Here is a 27,949-nt window from a genome sequence, read left to right as displayed (position 1 = left end):
AATTTGGGTAACACTATCATTTTTGTCAACGCGATCCGCCCAGTTAGTGATAGGGGCAGGGAAGCCCACGATTTCACTTTCTCGCTCAGCCACATCATAGCCCTGCCAAAGTTAAGGCCCCAAATCTCCTGAAGGTCCCGGCTTATCCAAATCCCAGATATTTTACTTTTTCCGCCTCCCAGCGCAGGGGGTATTCAGAGCACACCTCCGCAGTGCCGTTCGTGAGGGGAAAGATTACCGATTTAGACCAGTTGATGGAGATGCCCGCAAACCCCTCAAAGCGGACAAATTCCCGCAGGATGGGATCCAAGTTGTCCGCAGGCTTGGTAAGATAAAGGGTCACATCGTCCGCGTATAGTGATATTAGAAGATTTCTAGAATTGAATCCTATACCCCTTGCAGCATGATGTTGCCTAATCCTCGCTGCCAGCGGCTCCATAGCAATGGCAAATAGCAGCGGGGAGAGAGGACAACCCTGCCTAGTACCATGCAAAACAGGGAACGGTGCAGAGACCAGACCATTCACCCGCACTCTGGCTGTAGGTAAAGTGTAAAGCAGGCAAATTTTTCTAAGCAGCAGCGTACTAAATCCCATCCTTTTTAGTATATGAAATAAATATGGCCATTCAATAGTGTTGAAGGCCTTGGTTGCATCTAAAACACCGCGGCAGCTCTAACTTCGGGGTACAGGTAATGCAATGCAGCGAAAATCGTTTGCAGGTTATGGGAGGTCGCCCTTCCTGGTATAAAACCGGATTGGTCTGGAAGTGCGACCATCGACAGCATTGGCTGCACCCGATTCGCAAGTAGTTTGGCCAAAATTTTCACATCTACATTAATCAGAGATAAGGGCCTGTATGAGTTTAGATCGTCAGCAGGTTTATCCGGCTTCAACAACGTAATAATCAGCGCTTCGCGCATAGTGGCAGGCAACACCCCTCTCTCCAGGGCCTCCTCGTACACAGCCAGCAACCAGGGCGACAGCTCATCTACATATGCCTTATAGAAAGCTGTTGTAAGACCATCAGGTCCCGGCGCCTTATCAGGCGGCAGGCTCCTGATAACTTGTGCCACATCTCCGGCATCTATTGGAAGGTCCATATATTCTCTGTGGTTATTATTGAGCCATACCAATGCAATGGAATCTAGATAGGATATAAGCCCCTCCGGACATTCATCTTGAGTGTTAGTATATAAACGGGAATAGAACTTGGAGAATGCTCCTACAATATTCTCCTTGTCATGAAGCAGTTCGCCATCAGTTGTGCGCAGTTCATGAACATATGTCGCGGGACGCGGTGGTCGAATCATATTTGCTAGGACCTTCCCCGGTCTCCCTCCTTCGCCGTAACGCCTCGCCTCCGCATACTTCCCCAGAAACTTTACCTCCCTCAATGCCTCCTCTTCATATTCCAATAGTTTGGTCTTCAACAGCCCCACCGCCTCTGACTCCCCAGCCTCTAAGAAAGTGCTCTCGACTCGTTTTATATCGGCTTCAAGTGCTACCAGAGTGCCCCGTATCGCCTTCAATATCCCTGCCTGCCGGGCTATACATTGGCCTCTAATAACGACCTTGAAGGCCTCCCACAGAGTCGCCTCCGTGTCCACCGACCCCGCATTACGCTCAAAATAGTCAGTAATGTCGGTTCGTATCTCCTCTCTGAATGCAACATCAAGTAGTGCCTGGGGTGGGAGTCGCCATGAGAATGCCGGGGAAGGACCCCCAGGGAGTAGCAACCTCAACATACAGGGCGCATGATCGGACAGTGTACGGGGCATGTGCTCTACCTGCGACGTCCACAGTGCAACATCTCGCGACATGAGCCAGAAGTCAAGACGGGACCACGCGCCGCTATAGGACGATATACAGGTGCCCTCCCTCAGATCTCCATGTCTACCTCGCCATACATCAACCTGCGCGCTATCCAGCATTATTTCTCGTAGGGCGGAACCCGCCAACGGATTCAATGTGCGAGCCGACCCCTTCCTATCCACACTGTCATCAAGTACGGCATTGAAATCACCTCCCCATACAATTGTGTCGCATCCAGTGGTTTTCACCTGCACCCAAAGCCTATGGAAGAACCCTGGAGAGTCTGCATTAGGCCCATATACAGCCACGAATACAACTGAAACACCGCACACAATACCCTGTACCCAAACATATCTCCCTTCTGGGTCACATTGAACTGCACCCTCCCGCCAGTCCAGCCCGCGTCGTATAAGTATCGCCACCCCTCGGGCATAGTTGGAGTAGATAGCTGAATAAACATGGCCCCATCTAGTGTGACGCAGTCTTTGAGCAGGGGAGGTGTTCAAATGTGTTTCCTGCAATAGGCAGACATCCACCTCATGCCGCACCAAATATGCATGTACCAACCTAGTCTTCCTGTGGTCGTTGAGCCCCCTAACATTCCAGGTGAGGCAGTTCAAGGTTTTATCCACTCTAGGCATTTCTCTCTAACATCTTGTAAAGTGTAATAAGACATGTTGACAATGACCAGGCTGTACGTACAGGACACCACACAGGTAGCATATAATAGATATTGGCAATAAACAACGAGATAACAACCCCAACCAACCTCCCCCCACCCACTCCAACCCCCCAACCGGGTCCTAGATTACCCTTCCCATTCCTATCCCCAAAGAGACATTTTAATAAGCAAGGGAACATTCCCGAGGGGGTGTGGCGATGCCGGCTACTCCCCCGTGTGAAATGGGGTGGCCGGAAGATCTGCAGGGGATCCTCACCGCTCAAAACCTAGTAATTAAATCTATCTAGAATAGCAGATGACTAGGTTGAACAACAGGCAACACAAATGCGTCTCCATCTCTAGCGGGTAGAAGGCACTTTTAACTAGGAGCAGTTCACCACAGGGGATATTAGGTTGGATCAACGTTTACTCATTGTCGCTGAGCCTGCTGTTCTCTGTCCCCACAGCGTCCCTGGAGCGTTGTGCGGATTTGCGTCCCACATGTTTAGCGAACTTCAACGCCTCCTTGGCAACAGTGAATATGTGGGCAGACCCCTCGAAGGACACCTTCATTTAGCCGGGTAGAGGAGGGAGTACGGGACCTGCGCCTGCAGAAGAAGCCGCTTTGCAGGCAGAAACTCACGGCGGGCAGCCTGTACAGCCGGGGTGAAGTCAGGGTAAAATGAGATGTTATTTCCTTTATGCGTAATGGATCCTCTTCTCCCTTGCCTCTGTCTTGGTAGTTCAGGATTCTCGCAATTATGGGTCGGGCGGCGCACCCACGGGGGGCTTCTGGCTCAGCGACCTATGCGCCCTCTCAACCGCAAACACCGCCGAGAGGCTGGGGTCAAACAGTTCGTGTAGGAGTTCAGTGATATATGTTTCCATTTTATTTATGGCAGTGGTCTCCGGAATTCCTGTGATGCGTAGATTATTGCGCCGGGACCGTGCTTCCAAGTCCTCATTCTTTGCATGGATTATACCTAATAATTTGTCCATGTGCAGGAGTTGGTCCCTTGTTTCTACTTGAAACTCATGACATTCTGACTGGCGGGTCTCAAGCGTGTCCAACCTCGTCTTGTGTGTGGCCACCTGGGTTTTTACTGAGTCTAACTGACTGGTGAGATTGTCCAGTTTAGTATCAATATTACGGAGGCTGGAGCGCATCTCAAGCATCAGTGTGCGCAAATCTTCGCCTTGGTCGTTTGCGGCCAGGTCGCTCCCCTCTGCCGTATGGGGCCCCTGCTCCAACTCTCCCTGGCGCGTGGAGCGCTTATGATCAAAGATCAGCTTCGGCTGTTTAGCATCGTGCTTCCCCATGGCAGAGAGAGCTCCACCTAGTCCTACCGCGAGTTATTAGCTAAGTCCCTCAGCCACCTCCGTTCTAGCGTAGTCGCAGCTGGGTACCTCAACCTCCCTCGCCGCACCAGCGCCGACCGATTCCGTTTTGACAAGTCACTATGTCGCCGCTTGCACCTCCACTGGGTTCCTTTAAATTGACTCTCCGCAACTAACCAAAACTGTTGCCAGGGTGCAAGTCAATGTCCATTATGCCATCCAGCAGCGCAGGTCGGAGGAAGGGGGACACCCACGTTCTCCCCTCCGTACTCACGAGACAATCGGACAGGTCCTCGCAGCACCTGTCCCTTCTATCGACTTTCCACCTTTTGCCCAGCTGTGACTGTTCGCAGGCCCCCAGGCGCCTCCCCTCTGATTCTTCGGAGCGCGCTATTCATGGCTCAGGGCAGATCCGACACTTCCACCTTTTTGAATGCACCAATTTCCTCCACAGGGCGCCCACGGTATCTACGAGACTCCGTGATGGTGCACAGCCTCTCTCCAGTTCGCGCAACACCTCACTCTGTTCTCGGCACTTTCTGGCCCCAAAATGGCGCCCGCCACCTCTAAAGTCCGCCTCATCGACTCCCGCCGCAGGCCCAGCGTCTCCGACCGCCGGAGCACAGTCCAAATGTCACCCTTATTGTCGCCTTCGGGGGTCACACATCTTGTCGGTGTCGTCTGCCCTTTCCGGCGGTGTCCCGCGCTCAGAGCCGCCGCCCGGCAGCGCGGCCACGCGATCCTACCTCCCAGGCAGCCCGGGGCTGCTCCAGCTCCTCAGCTCCGGCAGGATCCCCCGGGCAGCTTATCAATGCCGGGACCTTCCACGTCCCGGCTCCGCCACTGCTCTGGTCCCGCCGCCGGCACACGCCCCTGGCCCGAGTCAGGGCTCCTCCACCAGCGGGCTCCGTCAGACGACGACGCCGGCTCCGCTCTCAGGCCGCACTTTCCCCCAATTCCACGCAGGCCATAAAATAAAACAATTCACATGTCGTCTCCTGCGTCACACCGTCATCCGCACATTAACACACGTTTTGGCAGTTTGGGCTCGCCCCGATGTTAAGGATTAGTAAAGGATTACAATCCGGCCGGCGGAGCACACTCAAAGAGCGGCCATCTCGCTGCTCAGCAGGCCACGCCCCCCTCTTTCCTTATATTTCAGGGGAAATGGCACCATTGATGTTGGTCGAAATATTGGTTGTAAGGTCACAGACATGCAGGTTACACGCAGACATGCAGGAGACACCTCCAGCCTTATGGATTTCTTCTGGTGGTGTGGAGAACTGCTGTATGCCAGTTACCATCCAACTGGGAGTGGATGTGTTCCATAGTGACTTTGCACGCTCCAGTTTTGGTAATACCTGAAATAAACGTATCCGCTTTGCATAAACACCCCGTGAGCAGTCCAATGACCTTGCTACATCACAGCTGAAGGAAGTGAACTGCAGAGTATCATTGCACATGTACCTGGAATAAAGTTCCCCAAGAGTATCACCTGTTTAACGATGCTGAATCTTTCTTTGTGAGTATCTTGCCATTTTTCCAAGCTAAAGCAGCAGCTTGTTGGCTCCAGATCACAAGATGTGAGCTCCTCAAGGACATCAACACCACCAATGATGCCTTCAATGCCATAAAAGAAGAACTATGTGCCCTTAGAATGATGGTGCTGCAACACTGTTATGTAACCTGACCTTATGACGCCATACAAGGAGGAGTATGCAAGAAAATAGGAACAGCGTGCTGTATGTTCATTCCAGCAAATGATGCAGAAAATGGAACTTTGGCAGAGGCAATACAGACACTGCATAATTTACAAACTAAAATGATATATGAAAGAGGTGCCCCAGGTAGTTGATTCAGTGGTCAGTTTGTATTGCTGCCATCCTGGATGTTGGACAGTTGTGGACTTTGTTGCCAACGACTGATCTTGCTACTGATATAGTCAATGATACAAGTAATCTTGGCATGTGTTCGGAGAAGAGGCGCTAAGGTGGGAGGGATGTTTTCAGTTAGGCCACTGACACAAGTACTAGATTCCAAGTGCAACGTGTGTCACCTGATGCTAAGGACGGAGGAAGATTTAAATGAAGTAGCTGAAATATGAACTAGAGGGGGGAATGTTGTAGGAAATGTAAAAAATAAACATGATGTATAAAATATGAAACACTAAAATATCATGCAATATCAAGCCCAAGCAGAAACCACGCAGCTGTTTGTAGTTAAAAAACAGTTTAGGCCCAACACCCACAGTGACATGAGCAAGGTGAAAAGTTCACTTAGGAATGTAGTGGAATAGGAAACTTGAAAGGCTTTTCAGTTAAAGGCCAACTCATGTCTAACAGAATCTAAAGCATTCATGACATCAGCACACACTCTGTGCCTTCAAACAGATTGTGGCCTGAGTAGGCAATGGTTCATAATCAAAATCAGCCCAGAGCACACAGGTATTGGGAAGAAACTAAGTTCTCAGGCACACAACGCTGCCAGAACACACAAAATAAATTGTATCTACCATGAAACACACAGACATTCGTAGGCCAAAGAATGTTCTGTCATTAAGCATTGTCTGAAGTATAATGAAGAAGGTGTAATGGTTTAATTCAGGAATTCAGGTTATGAGGTCACATGTCTGAGTGTTTTACATCTTAAATCTGTAACCCGCAAGTCAACTATTAATTACTATGTGTAATAAAGTATTGTATTGATTTGTATAAAATGCCTGTCTGCAAACAGGCTTTTGAGAAAAACCCCAGAGCTACTTTGAGCAGGGCTGAGGTGCAGTCCGTAGTGTTCTTCTCCTTGCCATGACAGATACTGCCTTTACTTTGCCAAGAAGAGTCTGCATGTTTATTCCAGAATTGGGAGTTCTTGTTACCCTGCAACAATGCTTCCCCTGGGGGACTTATGTCAACATCAAATGGGATACAAAGGCAGGTGTAGCAAAACCTCAGTAATTTGTGTGAATTATCATCTGGACTCACCCGAACGATCTGTTGCTGCTCAGTAGGAACAACATAGTCTTCCATCACCTCCTTCACCACATGTTTCCGTTTGGTAGCTTGTGACATGCTGCTGCATCAGCTCCACTTCCCTAGGTGAGGTGTTGTTTGTAGGCCCTATTAAGAAGTCAGCACCCCAGTGGAAAACCTGCCAGCAAAAAAACTCAATATTGAGTACATAGAAAGGAGGGGCAGAGTCAACCAATACTATATAATTAGGCTGTCAAATCATAGCCTGAATGGGATTTGTATTTGCTTCAGCGTGAGACAATTTGCTTCTTGTTCTGGATACTTGTTCTAATCATAGAGGCAAAAACTCATAGTTGAAGTCATTGATTTAAAGGCCGTTTTCATTCTCCTGTCCCTATGCACTTTATTTGCTCTCAGAGGAGGGGCTGTCTTTCACATAAGAATCAGTGATAGTACTATACTATATTCTTAATATCCTGTTTTTAGGTCTAAACCTATAATAACTGGTAAAACACCATCCAAAGGGAAACCATCCTCATCAGTGTAAACATAAATACACTCACAAACAAGTGCACAACCATAAACAAAAATATGATTAAAGGAAAGGAAAGTGAGAATGAGTCATTTGTATTTCTTCCTGAAGGAGCCAACACAATGTAACTATGTTATACAAGGTAGAAGCAATAAAGACTGGACAAAAAGGATTAAGCCTGAGTGTTGTGGATTGTGAATATCACTAAAATAAATGTTTCATTTGTATTCCTTCCAGTTTAAAGATGCAGCGTCTAGGAGCATGTTTTAGGTCTGATCTAATTATTTTATGCGCTATAGAGAATCTGGAAATATTAAAATCATATTTGATCTTTTGGTAGGGTTTATTTTCTTTCACTGATTGGTGAAACAGACTGATAAATATCTTGGTTAATATACACTATCACATTTATCATCGGAATGGGTAAAAACCCTTTGATACATCAGTTCCCTTTTCTAACAAGTTACTATTAAAAGCAGGTTAACTATGAAATACTCCAAGCATTAAACATTCAGTGTATTAGGTAGTGGCAGGTACCTGTGAAAAGAGTGCCTTTACCATGAATATGGAACACTAGTGAAAACAAGACACAAGACTTTCGAAATAACCAAAAAATTCCTAACTGAAGGGTGTTCCATTGTTGTGCGGGATGCCTTCTGCTAATTATGGTTGTTTATACAACTGCACCTTATTGCTGGGTTTGTGAGCTCAAAGTTGTAATGTTAACAGTAAAACTTAAAGTCCCAGAATACAATGTGAACAATGTGATGTCTGTCAAAAAGTATGATTAAAAGTGAGACATTTGCCATGGGAACACATGGCAGGTATGAATGTCCACACAACAGCAGCACCACCTTCAATTAGTCAGGCAAAGAGTGCAAGAAAGCAGTGGTGAGAAACTCAAAGCGTTATGTTTCAGGTGTCTTACAATGCAGGGTTACAAATTATTCTAGTGTATTTCAAACATATTAAAGGTCTCACAATGTACTATGCTGTTGTAGAGGAGGTCAACCCCTCCAATGTCATAATATTCAATAAGGAGCAGGTGAATAACCTCCTACTGTGCCCAGGAGTGTGTTTACTAAAACATTTGAATACAGCACTCTTACATTTTTTTATCTATTAATAGGCCTGTAAACCAGACAGAGTCCTGATGGAGTGAGTGTGAGAGGTAATGACATGTGAAAGAGGGTAGTGAAGTGTGAGTGCAATTCACAGACCTTTTATGCATAACACAGTCTAACATAAACATTGGATATACTTATTTTGGGGAAACACTACATTTCCTGCATTACTTCTCCCTGACATTATGTTTTGTCAACATTGGAAAACACAGTCTTTGTCTATTTTAGGGGTTAGGCAGCTGCGTAAACACTGAGAAGCAATGATTTCAAAAGCTTTGGAAAACACTGTGAAAACACCACATGAAATTTACAAAGAAAAGCCATTGAAAACAGAGTAGTCTATATTGAATTTGCTACGAGCCCTCTCCAGCTCCTGGCTCATGAAGGAGGGCATACTTCAACTTATGTCTCAGTATTACCACCTAATTATTAGTAGCTCCAGAAGGAGAACAACCTCTTATACACATGTATCTAATATACCATATCACCAAGTGATAGAGTAAAGGTGTTTTTCAGCATTTGACCAATACACAGTTATCCTACAACTGACTCCAGGAGGAGGGGCTCCCTAGTTGCCCATGTCCATGATTTCACTACACTAAATGGCTATCAATGGGGAGAAGTCATTTATGAATCTGCTGCTTCTTACCTCATGGGAGAGGAAGGTCATCTACAGGGTGTGCATTAATCAGGAATGGCACTGTAAACAACTTCACAAATTTTTGTATATGCCGTTACATCTGTAGGTACACCTCTTCACCTCTGACCACATTTCTATTCCACCCTATTTTAAAACAAATCAATAATGTTGAGTTAAGAAAACCAGGAAGATGGCCCTGCTCCAATAGGCTCCTGACAATGAATGCACCCCTGAAAATGCTTCAAATTTGTCAACTTAAGAGACATTGCAGGACAGAGCTGGATGCATGGTACATCTCCAGCAATTCTGCCCACTTTGAGGTGTCCTTTATCGAAGTGGCAAGCTAAGATAGTTATGGATTATTTGTTTTTTTTAATTTTTATAATGCATCACAGAAAATAAATTGAACAAGACAAATAATGAGGAAAAATAACATACAAAGGTGCCAGCAGAAGTATTTTTAGCAAGCTGTACAGGAACTCCTACATTTTACCTCAGAGCGGATTACAAATGCCCTATTGAACTAACATAATGCCATTTCTGCAACTACCATTTTTTTTTTTTTATAGTTCTGCAATATGGTCTCATACATCCACACACAACACTCTTGTAACTAATGCTACATACACATTAGCCTCAATGCTATTTAATTTAGGCCACGATGGTCATCTTTCTGTTCAAAGAGGGCCGCTGTGGGAGCATACCCGTTCACATAATTCTTTCTAGAAAGCATTTTGTATTATTTTTACAAATCTTGTTCAAAGATTGCTGTGGTGGATATATGCACAACCATGGAAATCATTTTTAAAAGCATATCATTTTATTTTTAAGCCGCCTGTGGAAAGATGGCTGCTATGGATATGGGTGCATCAGCTCCCGCCATCTTCAAAAAGGATTTGCAAAAGTAGGAATAATAAAAACAAGCACTGGCAAAGCCAATATGTCTCATCTATACAAGTGCTATTGGCGTTGGCAACGCGTTTTGCCATGTTGCACACCAATATGGGTAAAAGGCAGTGGTGTGGAGTGTCAGAGTGGAGTGGGGGAATAGAGTGTCATAGAATGGAATTGTTTGAGTGTCACAGAGTGGAGTGGGGGGGGGTAGGGTGTTGTAGAGTTGAGTAGAGGGGAGTGGAGTTTAGTGGTCCAGTGGCAGAGAGTGTTGTTGAGTGGAGTGGGTTGGAGTGGGTTGAGGTAGTGAGGTGGATTGGATTGGAGTAGAGTGAGGTGAACTGGGGTAGAGTGGGGTGGCTTGAGTAGGGTGGATCGGTGTGGGATGCATTGGACTGGAGTGGGTGCACTGAAATGGGGGAGGCGGATTGGATTCAGGTGGATTCAAGTGATGAGGAATGGATTGGGGTGGGTGGTTTGGAATGGTATGATGGGGTTGGATTGCATTGGGGTGGACTGGAGTGAGGCTGTGGGGCGGATTAGATTGCAATGGAGAGGGGTGAATAGAAGTGAGGTGGATTGGAATGGGTTGGATTAGATTGGACTAGAGTGGGATCGACTGGATGGGATGTGTTGGGTAATTGAGGTGGGGTGGGTTGTAATGGGGTGGATTGCAATGAGGTGGGGTGGACTAAACTGGGATGGGGTGGATGGAATGGATAGGGGTGGGGTGGGGTGAACTGGATTGAGATGAATTGGAGTGGGGTAGGCTGGGGTGGGGTGGATTGGTGTAAGGTGGACTGGAGGGGTGGACTGGAGTGAGGTGAATTGGATTGAGGTGGTGTGGACTGGAATGGGGTGGATTAGAGTAGAGTGGATTTGAGAGGGGCGAGGTGGAATAAAATGGGGTGATTGGATTGAAGTGGGGTGGATCAGATTTGATTAGACTGGATTGGGGTGGGGGTGGACTGAACAGGGTTGGGGTGGGTGGACTGGACTGTAGTGGGATGGATTGGAATGGCATGGGGTGGACTTGATCGTGGTGGACTGGAGTAGAGATCGGTGAATTGAAGAGTAGTGGGGTGGATTGGTATGAGGTGGCCTGGAGGGGTTGGATTGTACTAGATTGGAGTGAGGTGGATTGGGGAGAGGATGTGATGTAACAGCCAGAGCAGCCAAATTTGGAGCTAGGAACCAGGTTCGAGCGTTGGGCTAACAACCTGTGGTTCTGGACAAACCACTTAATATCCCCGTGCCTGCCAAAGTAAATCAATGTGTCCTCATGTAATGTAATTGGTGCTCAAGTAAAGCGCTCCAATACTTTTAGGTCGAGTTCACCCTATATACAACGGGGGTGGACTGAACTGGAGTGTGGTAGATTAAGGTGGTTTGGACTGTGGTGGATTGGATTGGAGTAGGGTGGATTAATATGAACTGGAGTGAGGAGGATTAAAGTGGATTGGATTGGAGTGGGATGAATTGAGGTAATGTGGGTGGATTGGATTGAGGTGGATTGGGTAACAGTGGACTTGACTTGAGTGGGTGGGGGTGGGACTGGAGTGGGGTGGGGTGGATTGAACTGGAGTGGTGTGGGTTAGGGTGGATTTGATTGAGGTGAGGAGTATTGGAGCGAGGTAGACTGGACTGGGCTGGATTGGGGTGGAGTGGATTGGAGTGGGGCGGATTGGATTGGAGTGGGGCAAAATGGAGTGGAGCAGATTGTTTTGGATTGCAGTGGGTTGTCTGGGATTGTAGCGGGCAGGGTGAAGTGGCGTGTGGCAGATTGTTTTGGATTTAAGTAGGGCAGACTGGAGTGGGGCAGATTGTTTTAGATTGGGTTGGGGCGGATTGGAGTGGGACAGGTTGTTTTGGATTAGAGTGAGGCAGATTGGAGACTACCGTCATCTTTTGAGAACAGCGTCCATGAGTAAAAACAAAGGAAAACATGAGTGCAAAGTGAGAAAAGGAGACTTGGCAAATTAAAAGAAAGTTAGCTATAAAACGTCAATCTTTGAATTTTTTTTGTCCTTCTGGGCACATTTTTGTCAGTCACAAGCCTTCTCTTCACGGGTGCACTTGAAGTTAAAAAGAGAAAAACAGTATCTTAACCACGTCAGGAGCTCGGGACAGGCACTGATTAATTGGATCAATCAGTGCTGGGTCCCTGCTCCACACAGAGGAACGGAAATGATGTTTGGTCTGCAGTGACGAATTACGAGGCTGTAAAGAAGAGAGCCATGCTAGCCAACAAATTGTAAGCAACAGGCGGGCTCCAATCCCTTTAATGTAACACAACAGAGTCTTGCAAGCGAAACGCATGAGCTAGCGCATGCACTCACAGGCTAGACCCTAAAAATAAAAGATGACTGCCACTCATATATACATGAGCGACCATCTTAAATGGTACAAAAAGCATTTTAACCACTTGGCTGCTGAGCTTGTTCCCACCTGGTGCTGAGTCTTATTGTATGTCCGAGGCAGTTAACTTTTAAGTCTCTTTTATTTTATTTATACACAAAAGGGCAAAACTGCTTCCATTAAACACCCCCTCCCCCTGACATACTGGAGATTCTAAAAGTAATTAGGGCTTGTGGATTGTCCTCAAGGGAACAGAGAAAATAGCCAAACGGTTTTTATTTGACAAAAGGTCTGCTGTGCTAAAATCACCATCCTTCCAGCTTGCAGGAAACACTGCATTTGCATTTTTCTAAATGGTAGTCAATTTTTCCTATTTTTTGAGGTTTCCACCTACTAGCAGTTTATGGTGGAATCAAGTGATAAATGCATGGGGGAGACCCCAGAAATATAAACATTTCTGAAAACTAGACAAAATTCTGATTTCAGCAAGGGGTCATGTGTGTGTAATGGCCATAGCGTTCCTAAAGAAACTAATCATTAAAATAAAAAAGTATAAATAAAATGGATGTTTTCATCTGTAATTTTTTTGTCCCAATCACTGATTTTCAAAAGAAAACGTCCAGTTACGTCCATTAAACCATTCTGGTCGTAGACATACTTAATGCTTGCTGGTCGTCCAAAGACATGTAATACACAACTGAGCTGCAGTTTATAATGATTTTTCATTGTGTACCAACCATTCAGAAATTCATATTGTAAAATCTAAACAATGGAACATGGGTATGAACAAATCTGTGCATTAGTGAAATGTGCCCTGAATAGTGAGTTCAGGAGAAGCGGTCATTTTTGCATTTTGAAACTGTGATTCCCTTTACTATCGTGTGATCCAGTGGCCATGTTGCAAAACCTGTTTCTTGTATACTGGCTTACAGTTAAAAGCCATAAGTGGAGAGGAATTCAATTGACAATAAACATGTTCTACTATTCTGTGTTCCCATACTTCTATTGCAAAAAAAAGTACCCTAGTTATGTGGGTGAGCCTTTCATCCATTTTGGCGATATGAGAAACAGTGTTATTTGGGCCCAGGCTTGACCACCACCCGGGAACGCCATTTCTGAAAATGTAAAATCAAATGGAGTCCGTGGTGGTGTAACTTATGTGGAAGTAAACAAAAAAAAAATGGGTGAAATGATTGAATTAATCTCAGCCACTGGCAATTACTCAGGGCCACACCCAGTCCATCACTATTTTGCCAGCCATAACACCACATATTAAATTCGTCCATATGCAAATCAGTCTTGGTTCTGCTCCAACAAAGACAGCCCTAACTGCATGCCAGGTCATTCCTGATCCAGAACAAAAGCAACAATGACTAGTTGTAACCTCTTTAGGCCTCTTCACCCAGGTGTAGCTTGGTTACGATGGCAGAATAAGCAAAAGACCCATGTCTGAGATCTCACTAAGTTTTCTTACCCAGAATACTCTACAACCCTCAAACTTTGGCTAAAATCACCCATTTCCCATTTCTGTGGAGAAAAGGTCTGGAATATGCAGGGATCCACAAAATTCCTACCACTTAGTGCTTCCCCACTTCGGATAAAAATGGTACCTCACTTGTGTAGCTGGGCATAGTGCCTACAAGAAGGGACCTAAAATCGACTCACTCAGCAATTTGGTCAGTATTTGGGTCAGGGCTGAACCGCCACCCAGTGAAACCTGCAAAACCCACATTTCTGAAAACTAGTCTAGAAGTCCAGGGTGATGTTACCTGACTGGATCCCACTATGTTTTCTTACACATGATACACTGCAAACCTTAAACTTTCTCTAAAATCACACATTTCCTCCTATTTCTGCGACAGAATCTTTCCAAATCTGCAGGGAGCCCCAATACCAATACAACACAGCTTTGCCACTGCTTCACCCAAAAATAAACCGCACCCCACCTATGCAGCTTGCTCTGGAGCCCATGACAGGAAGGCCACAAAATGTAACATGAAGATATCAACTATTCATCTTCAATAGGGACCCACTTTGGCCATGAGCGTACTTGTGTTATTTGGGCCCAGCCACTAACCAGGGAAAGCTGCCATACCTGAAAATTAGATACCCAAAGTAGTCCAGATTGGTGCAACTTGCATAGGAGCCATTACCTTTTCTTACCCAGAATGCAAACCGTAAACTTTGCCTAAAATTACACATTTCCTCACTTCTGTGAGGGGAAGTTCCAAAATCTATGAAAATTAACAAACTTCCTAATACCTAACTGTCCTGCACTTCTACAAATACAAAATGTACCTCACTTCTGAGGCTGAACCTAGTGTCTGAAACAGGAACGGATCAAAATAGGAACTACAGGAAGATCATATTGACTTGAATGGGGACTGTTTTTTTAGTAAAGTCTATCAGCAATAATTGTTGTTGATATCTCTCAGCCCATGTAGGCTAGAAAGAAGGTTCTCAATGTGTGTGAATGCAGACTGATTCCACACATACTTCGAGGAGATAAAGGGACTATAGGGATCTTGCAAGCATACACCAGGTTGGAAGTGGAGCAGTCTTAACCTCAAGAAGAGAATAAAAGGCGATGCAGCTACAACACTGAGATTTGTCTACCAAGACATCCTCCAAGTGGAAATTCCAGAACACTGGGCCTTGCCAGGATCTTCCTGGGAACAAGCATCTTCCCCAGGCAGATGCAGTACAAATTGGCAACCAGGCAAAGTTTTCACGGCTGGGCCTGCTGTCTTCTATGCTAAAATGCAGGCCTTCTGAGTGTCCAGTTAAATGTTCATGATCCAAGTGTAGGTTCAAGGGATTCGTTTTTGAGAACTCTGCGACAGGTAAAACCAGAGTCAGATAGACAGTCTGCCCTGTATGAAAGCGGTCCCTCCTCAATCCAAGAGACTGCGGACTTGTCATTGCTGGGCGGATTTTGCACTCTTAATTCAAGAGCCTCTAGTCATCAAAGTTTAAACTATTGTATATAGTTTTATATATCACATATACACATGTGCGTGCACACAAACACACACATTTTCACTGAAAAAAACAAAGGTTAAAGAGACATTATAGATAGGTGACAACGTCAATCATAACGTGAGGATCTAAACCCAAGAACAACAACAAACAAAAGACAGTAAAATTCGCCAGTTATAGTTCAGCAAGCCAACTTAACTTGTGGCACTGTTTGTGACCTCACATATTAAAACACTCATGACATGTTAAACTACATCACTCTCGACATGTTAAAATACATCATTTATGACATCTCAAAAGATATCACTGCTAATATTACTGATGACATTATATAATAATTGTAACAGCATCTTATAGGGTTTTCGCCTTCTAATAATTCAACATATGACAGTTGCTGACAATTTGCTATACACCTTAATGCGATTAACCACTTAAATACTTCATATGAACTGCAATTTTGATCGAAGTTGAGAGGAATAAATCTGCCACTGAAAAGACACTTGCATGCAGACTCTTTGGATTACACTCCAAAGTTTAGCACAATACACTACAAACGTTTCTGTCATGAGCACAGTGGCATACAACCTTACACCCATGGTTACACCGCCAGTGAGAGATAAAACACATCTAAGTGGGACACACCTACAGTCTACATTAGTCAATAATCTCCAATGCCTCAAAAGCTTAAGCTAAGTTCTGGAATTAAACATCCACACTTTTAAAATATCCTCGCTCCCCAGAATGTGTCTATATGACTTCATTACAATTATTTAATGTGGGCTAGTGCCCACATATCTACCGGTGGATTATCGATTGTGAATAGTAGGTTTGGCCTTTCTCACAGAATTTGTCTAACAGGTTTTGGCTTTAAGACTCAACCTACTTTCAAAGATACCTCTGCCACCCACATTAGGTGCTTGGAACCTTTATTCAGTTTAACAGAAAGTAATACTTGTAGCTGGCCCCCAGGGCTTATACTATTTCTGTGCCACCATACTCCTGGCTTCAATGTCACTACTGTAAACTGCTGGCAAGCATTCAATGGCTCATCCCAGCAGCTCCTCACGCTCCACGCCTGCGCTCTAGCCAACTTAGTACTGCACCTCTCATCAAGTAACGAAAAATTAACCCATTTTGGTTATGTGAATAGCAACAGTGTTCAGGTCTGGCCACCAACTAGGGAAACCTAACAAATCCACACATTTCTGTTAACTACATTCAGGACCAGATGGTTAGTGGTGCGTTTCGACTTCTAGAAGCCAAAGTCTAGGTTGTTGGATGAAGTTCCTATTATCTGAACCAAGGTTAGGTTGTTTGTGGACCCTGCTGGCACTGTAGTTGCTTTGTAGCTAACTATACTACTATAACTATCCCCTCATCAGCCCTCACCTACAAGAAGCAGCCCAAGAAGATTGTTTGGCTGAAGGATGAAGAATGTCTCAGGGCTTTGAGTACTTGAAGCAAATCCTGTGCAATGCACCCAGGCTCCCTGCAGTGTCCACCTGTGCACTGTAGAAGCAGATACTTATGAAAAAGGAGTTTGAGCAGTACTAACTCAACACAAAAGGACAGGGCTATCTGCTTTCCTTAATCAACTTCAGACTACTCGAAGTGAAGAAGAACTGAGCTACTATTGAAAAATAGAACGTGTTGCTATATTGTGGGCTTTAAGGCTCTATTTGTTTGGGACTAAGTTTACATACAAATGGAACATAAACTCCTCACATGGAGATCATGATGATAAGTGCAAACCTTACTCCTCTCAGGTGGCTGTGATGCTATTAATTGTGTTTGACCAATGACTTTGTGTTTCACCACTGCGCATATTAGTTGCTCAATGTTTATCAGTAGCACATAACATGTTGTATTCAGTTTAGCTGCATATTGGCTTTAACGTGGCATTAGACCTTACATTTGTTATTTAGTTTCGCTGCCTATTGGCTTTAACAAGGCAGACATTACATTTGGTATTTAGGTTAGCTGCCTATTGGCTTTAACATGGCATTAGACATTACATTTGGTATTTAGGTTAGCTGCCTATTGGCTTTAACACGGCATTAGACATTACATTTGGTATTTAGGTTAGCTGCCTATTGGCTGTAACATGGCATTAGACATTACATTTGGTATTTAGGTTAGCTGCCTATTGGCTTTAACACGGCATTAGACATTACATTTGGTATTTAGGTTAGCTGCCTATTGGCTGTAACGTGGTGTTAGACATTGCAGTTGAGACACTGCAGATGAGCTGTGTTTTTCCAAGCTGTGTTTTTCCACATGATAGACCAAGCTGTGTTTTTTTTTATTGAATTCACACCAAACCCTAGCTGATAAGAGAGAGTCCATTTGGTGTTTTCCTTTCTGCTCACCTTTGGGAAGAGGAGGGGTCTAGGAGATCTGGCCAGTCTCCAAAGGCTTGCTTTGTTTTCCTGAGTCTGGGAGGAGGGGGCATGTTTTTGGAACGATGGCCCTGGGCAACAGCGAGGGAGAGCAATATCTTGAATTCAGACAGGAATGGACGTCAGTTGCCTGTCTCCCGTTTGGGTAGAAAATCTCTTTCACGCAGTTGAACCGGAGTCATCAACTTGCAGCTCAGAAAGATGAAGCAGAGTGATAGGCCCTACGGTGACGCAATTTTGACTTTTATGCTTTGCTTTGAAGTTATGCTATAATATAATCACATGTATTTGCTGGGTACATTGCAACTGAGAAGTACTTTGATATATTTTGCTTTCATTGCTGCGACTACTTTTAAACGTGTGCTTTCAACCTACTAATTTTGTCTTTCAGGAACCTCGTGGTGAAGTAATAATAACAATAAATGTCTTCTTTAAACTAAGAAGTGCATTCCAGAGAAGTTTTGTAAGCTCGGTCAGAAGATAAGAGAAGGAAAGCAAAACAGTGGCCTATCTCCTTTCCAAGGGCTGGATATCACATTGGATTATGAGATAGTGGCATCTGCTGTGAATGCAGGCTGCTTTTCTTGAAGGATTTCCAGCTCAAATGACTGAAGATCTCCTTCCTACTGGTAGCTGTCAGAGATTGTCATTGCAAATGGGCATGCTCCTGGGATGAAAGTACCCTACATGGTTTGTGAAAGTTGTGCCATCCAGCCCTGTAAAATTTTCCTGGACCAGCTGTATGTTTCTTTCAGTTAACTTGACAATTGTGCAGTTGTACTGATTTCTATGTCGTTTATGGTTTTGGGCATCACACCTGGTAGCATCCAAAGCTCAGATTGGGAGGGGCTAATGTATGTGCTGCACAAGATATTGGATTCCTTGATTATTAATGACTATTTTCATCTTGGAAATATCAGCATGCATACAGTGATCACCACTTTTACCAAGATCCTGTTGTACTTAGTGTGTGGCAGGAGGTCACTAGCTCATTGCATTGTTCTCAGTTGCAATGCAAGGAGGCGGTCAGAGTTAGGCTGGTGTGGCTTGCACCCAGGAAGGTATCACTATCTCCTCCTTGCCAGATATATTGTCCGCAATTTCTCTGCCTCCCATAAATTCACATTTGCCCGGCAAGGCACTTGGGTAGTTGTAGTAAAAATAGATATGTTTGACCACTGACTTTGTGTTGCACCACTTTGCATATTAGTTGTTCAGTGTTCACCAGTTGCAGATTACATTTTGTATTCTGTTTAGGTGCCTATTGGCTTTATCGTGGCGTTAGACATTGCAGTTGAGACATTGTAGTTGAGCTGTGTTTTCCACAGGGTAAACTAAGCTTGTTTTTCATATTTTCTCTTACCGAACACGAACAGTTCATGATAAGAAAGTACATATTTTTAGTTTTCTTAAGTGCAGGGAAAGGTGTGGCCTTGGAAGGAGAGCCTTGAAATGCTGGCCAGTTTTCAATGTTTTTCTTCCAACTCTGACCTACAGTAGCCAGCATGTTTGAATATTTCCATCTGAGAGGAGGGTTTTTCTCCAGGAAGCCCTTTTGGTTTTTTGAAGGTATATAAAATGTATATATAAACTGCTCAGTAGCGAGGGAATTTCCATGACCTCGGTCAGGATTAGATGTCAAATGCCTGACAGACACTTGTCCCGTGGGGGTGTATATCTCTTTCTCGCAGTTGAATGGGGACATCTTCCTGCTGGCATGAGAAAGATGAAGAGCTTGGCAGGCCCTACGGTGATTAATTTTTACTTGATCCTTTGCTTTGCAATTATGCTATAATATAATCACATATATTTGCTGTGTACATTGCAGTTGAGAATCATTTTGCTATATTTTCCTTTCATTGCTGTGACTATTTTTAAAAATGTGCTTTCGACCTACTAATCTCCTTCGGTTTTTAGGACCCTCGTGGTGAAGTAATAATAAATATCTTCTTTGAACTAAGAAGTGCATTCCAGAGATTTGTTTGTCAGCTGGGTCATTAGTGAAGGCAAAACAGTAGTACCTTTGAACCGCTTCCTCATTGTGCAGGCAAATATCTTGTCTGGAGGCCAACAGGCCAGTTTAGTGTGAATCTTTCCCTGGCTTTGCTAAAGTGTCACTGGGGCTGCTGGCCATCTAGAATATCACAAAAGAGCCTCTCCTGGAGTGGGCTTTGAGTGGGAAAAGTAAGCAGCAGCTCTGGATCATCAGCATGGTGGGAAGTAGAGTGGAGCCTTGCTCTGGACAAGTTTGTATTGCGCTTTAAACAGGAAGGCAGAGGGCCACAAGCAATCAAGCAGTGGGGAGAAGCCAGGAGCACAGGAAAAGTGCCAGCAAATCCCATGTCCATGTCTGCAAAAGCAGAGTCTTCTGGAGCAGTGGAGCCATCAAAGGAAACCCACCAGTGCTGACTGATGGCAGTAAGTGGGCTGCAATAAGTCTTTACAAAACTAACCATGCGACGTGGGGGGGAATCAAAAGAGGCAAGACAAGCATGAGGGCAGCAGAAGTGGTTGGAGTGCTTGTGATCATGCCCATAGTGCTGCCGTTGTTATATCACCCTGGTGTTCTTGAGTCCCGATTCGCCCAAGCAGTCAAAGGACACCCCCTGTCCAACAAGGAGTTCAGCAGTAGGAGGGAGAGAGGAGTCTTTTTGGGGGCCTGATAGTAGGTCACCTAACGCAAGTGATCAGTGGGGGATGGCTGGGGCTTACGGCGGAGTCAGTGCTTAAAGCTCTTCTACACTTAGCTCTTTTGTTAAGAAATTACCCTGGTTATCTCACACAACTGACACTCATAGGTTTCTGGCCTGTTGCAGCCATTATTCAGTGACTTTGAACTTTCAGTACCAGTTTTTATTGCTAGAATTCTCAACAAGGCTAGTCTTATTTCATGACCCATCTTTTTTATTTTTTTATTTTTTTAAAAGGTCATCACTTAACATATTTGACACTGGCCGTCACAATGACAGCAAGAAAGCAGCACTTCAACATACAGATATCAATGTGATCCTGTAGGAAGACAAAATCCAACTCACTCCGCAATAACTCACTTCACCTGAATGTCTCGAAAGGAGCTGCACTAATTCTGGCTTAAGTTTTGCTTCATTTTTTAAAAAGTATCACCAATTTTCACTTAGGCAATTAATGAGGTTAAACAGCTGCAGGTCTAAAAAAAAATCCAAAAGTTCCATTAATGGTTAAGGAGCTGTTCAGAGATGAAGTTCAACAGCCCCAAGACTTAAAAAGTCCAAATGATTTGGCAGTGGTCAAGAATACCCTTAGTGATGGAATAACTACTTCAGACACTGAGTCCAATAAAGTACTCATTGCGGATTTTACAGTGCCTGATATAGATATTGATTTCAATAGTAATCCAACACCTCTAAAAACACTTCACCATTCTCATATCATGCCATTAGCATATCAAAAACACAAATGAAATATTTAGTAGTACTCCAATTCAAAAATATTTCCTGGTCTGTAAATATAAGCATCCCCAGACATTGTCCTGATTTCCTCTTGTAATCTCCCTGGTGGTTATGTACAATATTATGAATCTCTGAAATGCCTGGAGAGAATTTTACCATCTATTCTAATTCCATTGGAAAAGTCTACCAATAATGTGGACCAAATTCTGCATACTCTCTCAGCGATTCTAAATAGTTTGGTATCAAAGGACGCAAAGATTACGGTGAATGGATACCTGGATTTCAACCGTAATGTGAGGGTGTTCTCAGCTAGCAATGGTAATTGGGAGTGGGGGGGGGACACAAGATCAACTCCCTCAGGCAAAAATAAGAGTTTGGGGGGGTACCAACAAAATAAAGTAATGACATGAAAAGAAAGGAAAAGAAAGAGCCTTGATAATGGGGAGACATTGCAGATCTTCTTTCTGGAAAAACTTTTTGAGGAGCCTTTGGATGAAATACCGGCAAATGTTGAACAACAATTTACCTCCATGGGATGATTTGTATCCAATTTTCCAGATAAGGGGAAATAGAAAAGGTAAAGAGATTAAACAAGTTACTAATAAAGTGATTAACAAAACTCCTAAAGCTGCTGTGTTAAAAATTTGGGGAGAAAACTGTCAACGAAGAGACTGCATCTGATACATAAAAAGAGTAAAGAAATTATGGCTCACTCCAATTCTGAACCCAGAACATAATCAAAATGTGTAAAAGTGCTGCTGCCCTCCTCCCCCCACACACATCTGATTCTCAAATGATACCAAATAATAACTTAATTATTGAGGACTGCCAGGAACTGTCTAACTCTGTCCAATCCAGAATGGGACAAGTTCTGCTAATAAAATTAATTCTACTTTTCCTCCTAGCACTCTTATAACTCATGCCAAAGCTTTTCCAATAATGTAATTGTTAAACCAACTTCTCATGCAAACAATGTTTTTGGTTCTGATGCATCACCTGTTCTACATGTCATTATTATTTTGGCCAGTCAGGATATGTCATTGAGTACAGGATACCGGATTCATTTTATAGAAGTGAGACCAAATATGTGAGCACATCTCAGGGAGTGATTAAGAAGTACAAAATATTAGATAATATTAAAAAATACTAAGGATAATTTGCAGACTACGAATAATTGCCAATGGGTAACTGCAGATTAAAATATGGGGTGATATATTATAGATGAAAAACAATATTGAGTACCTTATTGAGGAATGGCACCAGGAGACCATAATTGGTAAAGAATGAATAAATGTCGTAATTATAGTATTTTAAAAAGATGTGAGGCTGCTACACAGTAGAGTTTGCAACGATATGTAGCAATATTTTTTTTAAATAGTTAGAATATTATTCTAAAGAGATGTTCTAATATGAAACTAACTTTGACATTGTTTAGAAAAAATGAGAAATGGTTGAGAAAGACAGAAAAAGACATAAGTGATAAAATATAGCCGTTGTTGAACCCCCAATGTTAAGACACTACAAAATTGTAAAAATTGATTTTTATATGTGAAATAGCAATTTAGAGTGGATATGTGGAAGGTTGCTTTTAATTGTTGATTGGTATGTTTTTAATGCAATAACAGATGATAGGTTTGACTGATAGTAGTTGAATGTAATACATACTGCAGAGGTATTTTGTATTTTTATTGAGAATAATAAAATAAGCATTGACTACAAGTTGTGGTCTAACGAGGGCATTTAGTTTTAATAGGGTTTAACACGGCTTGTAAGGAGTTGCTAGTCTTATTTGACCACAATTGTGTCCCAGAAATACATTGCAAAAATATTGGTTTCAAATAATTCCTAAAGGGAAATTTTCCTGTGTGTGTACATATTCTAACCCTGTCCTTTTGGTATCATAGGGGGTACCTCTCTAATTTGTTTGGATCCTTGTAATGTGCCAAGAGAAACAGGTTAAGTAACAGTCTAAAAAGACAAAAAGGCAGACAGAAAGCTGCCAATATGAAATTGTCTTTAGACCTTAAGTGGATTGATTTAAGAGAGGCCATGATCTCAAAAGACACGGACAAAGTTTGGAAAATTATAGCCCATGGCTGTGGTAATGGGGTAAAATAGATGCAAACCCCAATTACAGAATCAGATTGGATGAAGTATATAACAGACTTATATGCCTCCAATATGATGGATGCAGACTCTTTGATTCCCTTCCTGCACGTATTAATTGTGCATATGGCCCTCCCACAACTGAACAGGTCACAGGCTTCATTCTTGACTTAAGATCTTCAGAGGCTATGTGGCCCAACAAGATCTCAATCTCAGTAATAAAGGAGGAATAATCCCACTGGCTTATTCTCCTAACCCCTTTGTTTCGTTACTGTTATTTTAAAGGCATTATCCCAGAATCTTGGTCTGATTATGTTGGGGAGGTATCTAAAAAAGTATTCTGGACCATTCCCAGGATTGGATAGCGGAGTTAATGCTAATTCCTAAGGAAGAAGCTGGGGTTAGAAAAGAATGCTGCACATTGGCCAACACAGCCATGTTGCAATTAATCTTGGAAAATGTATGGTAGTATCAGTGCAGCTTTTATTGATTTTTCCATTGCAATTGGTCAGGTGAGTAACAGATGTTCTAGAAAAAAAAGTGTTTAGCCTAGGTATGCCTGAAATCCTGTTACAGATAATTATAGCTTTGCACTATTTCACCTCGTGCCATGTGCTACCTGATGGAGACTAGAATCTACACAAACAGTGGTCTTAAACAAGGCTGTCTCTTGGCCCCTCTATAAGTCTCCCTATTCATGTATGAATAGCCTTTAGCCATTTCCGAATGAAAGGGTGACGCACCTAACAAAGGGGATAACAAAAGATCTTGCTTATTACACTCATTTCTAAAAAAGTTAACACTATAAAACGTCTATTTTAAAGGCAAAAGACATAGGGAGTCAATTAAATTTAAGTAGGGATTAGGCAAGAAGATTTTGGAGGTTGTAATTAGGGATTTTTTTTGTAGGAACCCAAGTGAATAAGATCATAAGCAACATCTCTCAAGTAAGGCGATTTTCAATAAGAAACGGCATAATACTGTCTTTAATAGAAATCTGTCTTATGCATTGAAGAAGTTTCAGTTTCAACAGAATGCTTTAAAGTCCCTGTCTATGTTGCAGTTCAAATGCTTGCTGTCAAAATTGGTAGGTAATATCAGTGGTGGGCATGATACTGACTTGTGCTTGAGAAAAAAGTTTATTCATATTGCTGCTTCTCCGCCTCTGAACAGATCTCAACGTTTTTTAACCTGGAATTTAGATCATGGAATTAGAGGCTTGCTTCTTTTATTAAAAATGAATATCTTACCACTGAAACATACCAGGTGCCTGGCAAAATTTACCAGCTGAAAATACAATCTTTCATTTCTGCAATAATGGGATTCATAATTTACACACACAATTTTTATATGCCCTACATTTTATTTTCCTCGTCAGCCATTTTTAAAACTGCTTTTTATCATTTCAAATGTTCTGACTTCCTGTGAAGCTCGACAGTTATTTTTACATGAGAATTAAATGTACTGTTTTGAAATACTTACATTTTTAAAAGAGTTTTATGAAATTGTACTAAAATGAATTAATAGTTTTGTGTTGCGTTTATGGCATCTTAGGAGATCCAAAGTTTGTAATAAAAACTTGAACTTGGTTGCTTTTGAGTGTGTAAATGTGATATCTCGGTGTTGCGTTTTTGGACTTTCCTGTCGCTGGCTCATTATTATTGTGGTAGTTTTTAAGGAAGCTGGCCCCTTTTAGAGTTTTTCCTAAGTACACCTTACAAGTACTGATATAAACAGCATTATCAGTCAGATGGGCCGCGCAAGACTATAAAACATGAAAAAAATAGTTCACCAGCCACTAAAGTGTGGTATTAATCTGGTGACAGAGTAATTTGCAAAGTAGCAACTGATACTGATGAAATCAAAAGTACTAAAGTACTGTGCTACTCTCCACTTATCCGCAAGCTTACAGTTCATGGAATGGACAGCCATCGGTCTTGGTAAGAATACAGAGGACCAGTGGGGGCTTGGCTAAGATGGCGGTGCAGTCGGACGCTCCACAAAGAGCTCCAGCACAGGCCCAGAGTGAAACCTGCTGAAATCCTGCAAATAGATGGCACATGGAGCTATTCCCTCGATGGGATCATAGGTGAAGCACGCCAGAAGTGAGAGCGGTGAAGGATCGCCTGGATCCCCCAAGCGCCACACTAGGTGAAGAGCGGCTGTCGCATTAGCGACCTGTGACAAGGCAAGGACAGTGGGTCCTTGGCCGTGGAGGCCGGCGGGCCTGTGCTGCGGGCAGTGATCCACTGTGGCATGATAGGAGGTGGGGGCGATCACTGGGCCGCTCCTGCCCCACTGCAAACCCAGTCCTTGTGGCAGGGGAATTGATGGCCACTTTAACCCTGTGGCAAGGAAGTGGGAGACGGCTTGAGGACTGCGTGAAGCTAGCAGAGGCCACCCCCGCGCTTCCCTGATCCCGGCCCATTGGCCTGCTAGTACGGACGCACTAGGCAAGGAGGACTATCTCATGGCCCCACTCAGGCCCCAAACACTGAGGGTGCTTGGGGGTCAGAGGACATTGAGTGCAATATTGAATGTGAACCAGGGCCGTGGTGGTGAGTTGCGACTTGACAGCCATTAGGGGAGTGCCCCCCTAGCCCGCTGGGCACCGGGAGTTCGGGGCACATTCGTGTGGGGTGCCCAGAGTGGTATCCCCCATTGCTCCTATCTGGACCTGCTTTGGACAGAGGACCACTGGACAGTAACGACCTGGGGTGAGACCCGGGGATCACCAGGGCATGCAGCGGCTGAGAGAGGAGAGATAATAAGCCCAAAAACCAGGTGACAACAGATCTGCCCCCCCCACCACTGGGAGGCTACATGCAAGAGCTAGTGGACGCCCTGTGGTACCCACTGGATGGCTGACGAGACGGCTGCCCCACTGTTCCTGGCTGGAACAAGGGGCCCGACACAGAGGCTACACTTGCAGCGGCGGAGGCTTGGAGGCGCGCGGGTGGCTTTGCTCAGCTGCCTGGCCCGGTGAGACCGGTAAGGCAGAGGAGCGGCCGAGGGCAGCGCGGATACAAGGGACTGTCTGGCACAGTCTCCAGCTACTAGACCCAGTGGGGAGACAGGTACTATTCCGGACAACAGCTTCTCCTCATGGAATGGAACAACTTCGAACTGGTCTGTCTCAGACCCCATAAATCCCAGGAGTCAGATTGCAGGGATCGATCCTCGACTACTACCTGGAGACATAGAAAGGTCTGAGGCTGCCCTGTCAGTTATTCCCTACCCATAGAGGGGGGAGGCGGTCCGGGGATGTGCGGCATCGGCCTCTTCCTTGGACCGGCTGGACCCCTGGACTGGCGTCATGCATACCTGATCTCTATGACAAAGGACAAGGAGCAGTGCCACCCCCTCGCTGCTAGGGGAAACTTGACTGCGAAGGCCATTCTGGTGTCCTTCACAGTGGGAGATGACAGCCTGTCATCCACACAGTCTTTGTCAGACAACGCTACCCTCTTATAGGCGATACAATCCTCACGGGCTGCCCAGGAGGACAGAATCGGTGAAGTCAGAACGGAGGTTTCCCTTCTTCGACAGGATCTCAGGAATGTGGCAGAAAGGGCAACAGCCGCTAAAACAAGTATATCAGACTTGGAGGACGCCATCCACAACCTCAGGAAATAAGCCACGGAGGCTCGAGCTACCACTAAAGACATGGTATGGCATCTCGAAGACACAGACAGCGCAGAAAAGGAATACCCTGTGCTTCGTGGGGTTCCCAGTGGGAGTAGAAGACACAAACACAATCAAATTCCTGTGAGATGGGCTCGCCCAAACTTTCCTGAGGGAGATACTCTGGTCCTGCTTTGTGACAGAACTAGCGCACCGAACTCCGTACAATAAACCACAACCTGGGACCCCACCAAGGACAGTGATAGCATGGTTCTTGAACTTCCAGGAGTGAAACCTAATCTTTTCTGAGGCCAGGAAAATGAAAGAGGTGCAGCATGAGAGCTCGCTGTTACAAATCTTCCTCGATTATACCAGGGAAGTCAAAAGCCAGCGACATACCTTCGACGCAGTGAAAGCCAAACTGCAAACTCTCCAATTACAGTACATGCTACTTTTCCCAGCCAAACTAAAAGTCCTGTTTCAAGGAAAGACCCACTTCTTCCAGACTCCAGAGGCAGTGTGAGGATGGCTGAGGAGAGGCCACAGAAATCTAGGGAGGCAGCGAAGAGAAACGTGAGCCCCCCACCAGCACAAGCAAAAGGGCCCACTCTGGACTGCAGCTAGAACCTCTACATAGGGAGCCACACTCAACCAGACAGCGTAGACCCTCCAGACATCAGAAATCCAGATCAATAACACGCACCCTCATGCCGATCTTGGACTCAGATGGAGATGCCACGACTGCTGCCAAAAAAAGTAAGGCGGCCCGGTGACAAGTATTACGAGCAGTCGACGCAACCAGATCCAAGGAGGGGATGACCCGGACTCCCAACACCCCCTGGTGTCAGCCATGGACCAAATGGAGGGAGGAAGGGGGAACTGGACATGTCATCGCCAATTGACAACTCTGACCCTTCCGAAGAACTGGCCCCGATGGCCATCTAGTAATACTTTCTGGGGGACCACACAAACCACAGGCCCCCCTAGCAATTGCAGCAATTGCAGCTCCTGCTTAATCCATAGACTCTGTATTTGTACTACTGATAACACACATTGAGAGATTGCCAGTTGATGTATTGGTTTATAA

The 27,949-nt window shown here is 44.4% G+C and overlaps 1 protein-coding gene across 2 annotated transcripts in view; it reads right to left on the bottom strand.

Annotated features, from left to right (window-relative positions):
* Positions 1-27,949, bottom strand: part of EIF1AD (eukaryotic translation initiation factor 1A domain containing) — a 262,470-nt gene that overhangs the window by 205,751 nt on the left and 28,770 nt on the right. Inside the window, exons 2-3 of one of the 2 annotated variants that reach the window (XM_069207845.1) lie at positions 9,087-9,221; positions 6,794-6,959 (exon numbers count right to left, since the gene is read on the bottom strand). In XM_069207845.1, coding sequence (XP_069063946.1) covers positions 6,794-6,880 — 87 coding nt within the window. In that variant the 5' untranslated portion in view covers positions 6,881-6,959; positions 9,087-9,221. The remainder of the gene's footprint in view (positions 1-6,793; positions 6,960-9,086; positions 9,222-27,949) is intronic. The other variant, XM_069207844.1, reaches the window with a different exon arrangement.

This window comes from Pleurodeles waltl, chromosome 9 (assembly GCF_031143425.1).
Source record: "Pleurodeles waltl isolate 20211129_DDA chromosome 9, aPleWal1.hap1.20221129, whole genome shotgun sequence".
Taxonomy (NCBI): Eukaryota; Metazoa; Chordata; class Amphibia; order Caudata; family Salamandridae; genus Pleurodeles; species Pleurodeles waltl.
This window is presented reverse-complemented; position numbering and strand designations above follow the sequence as displayed.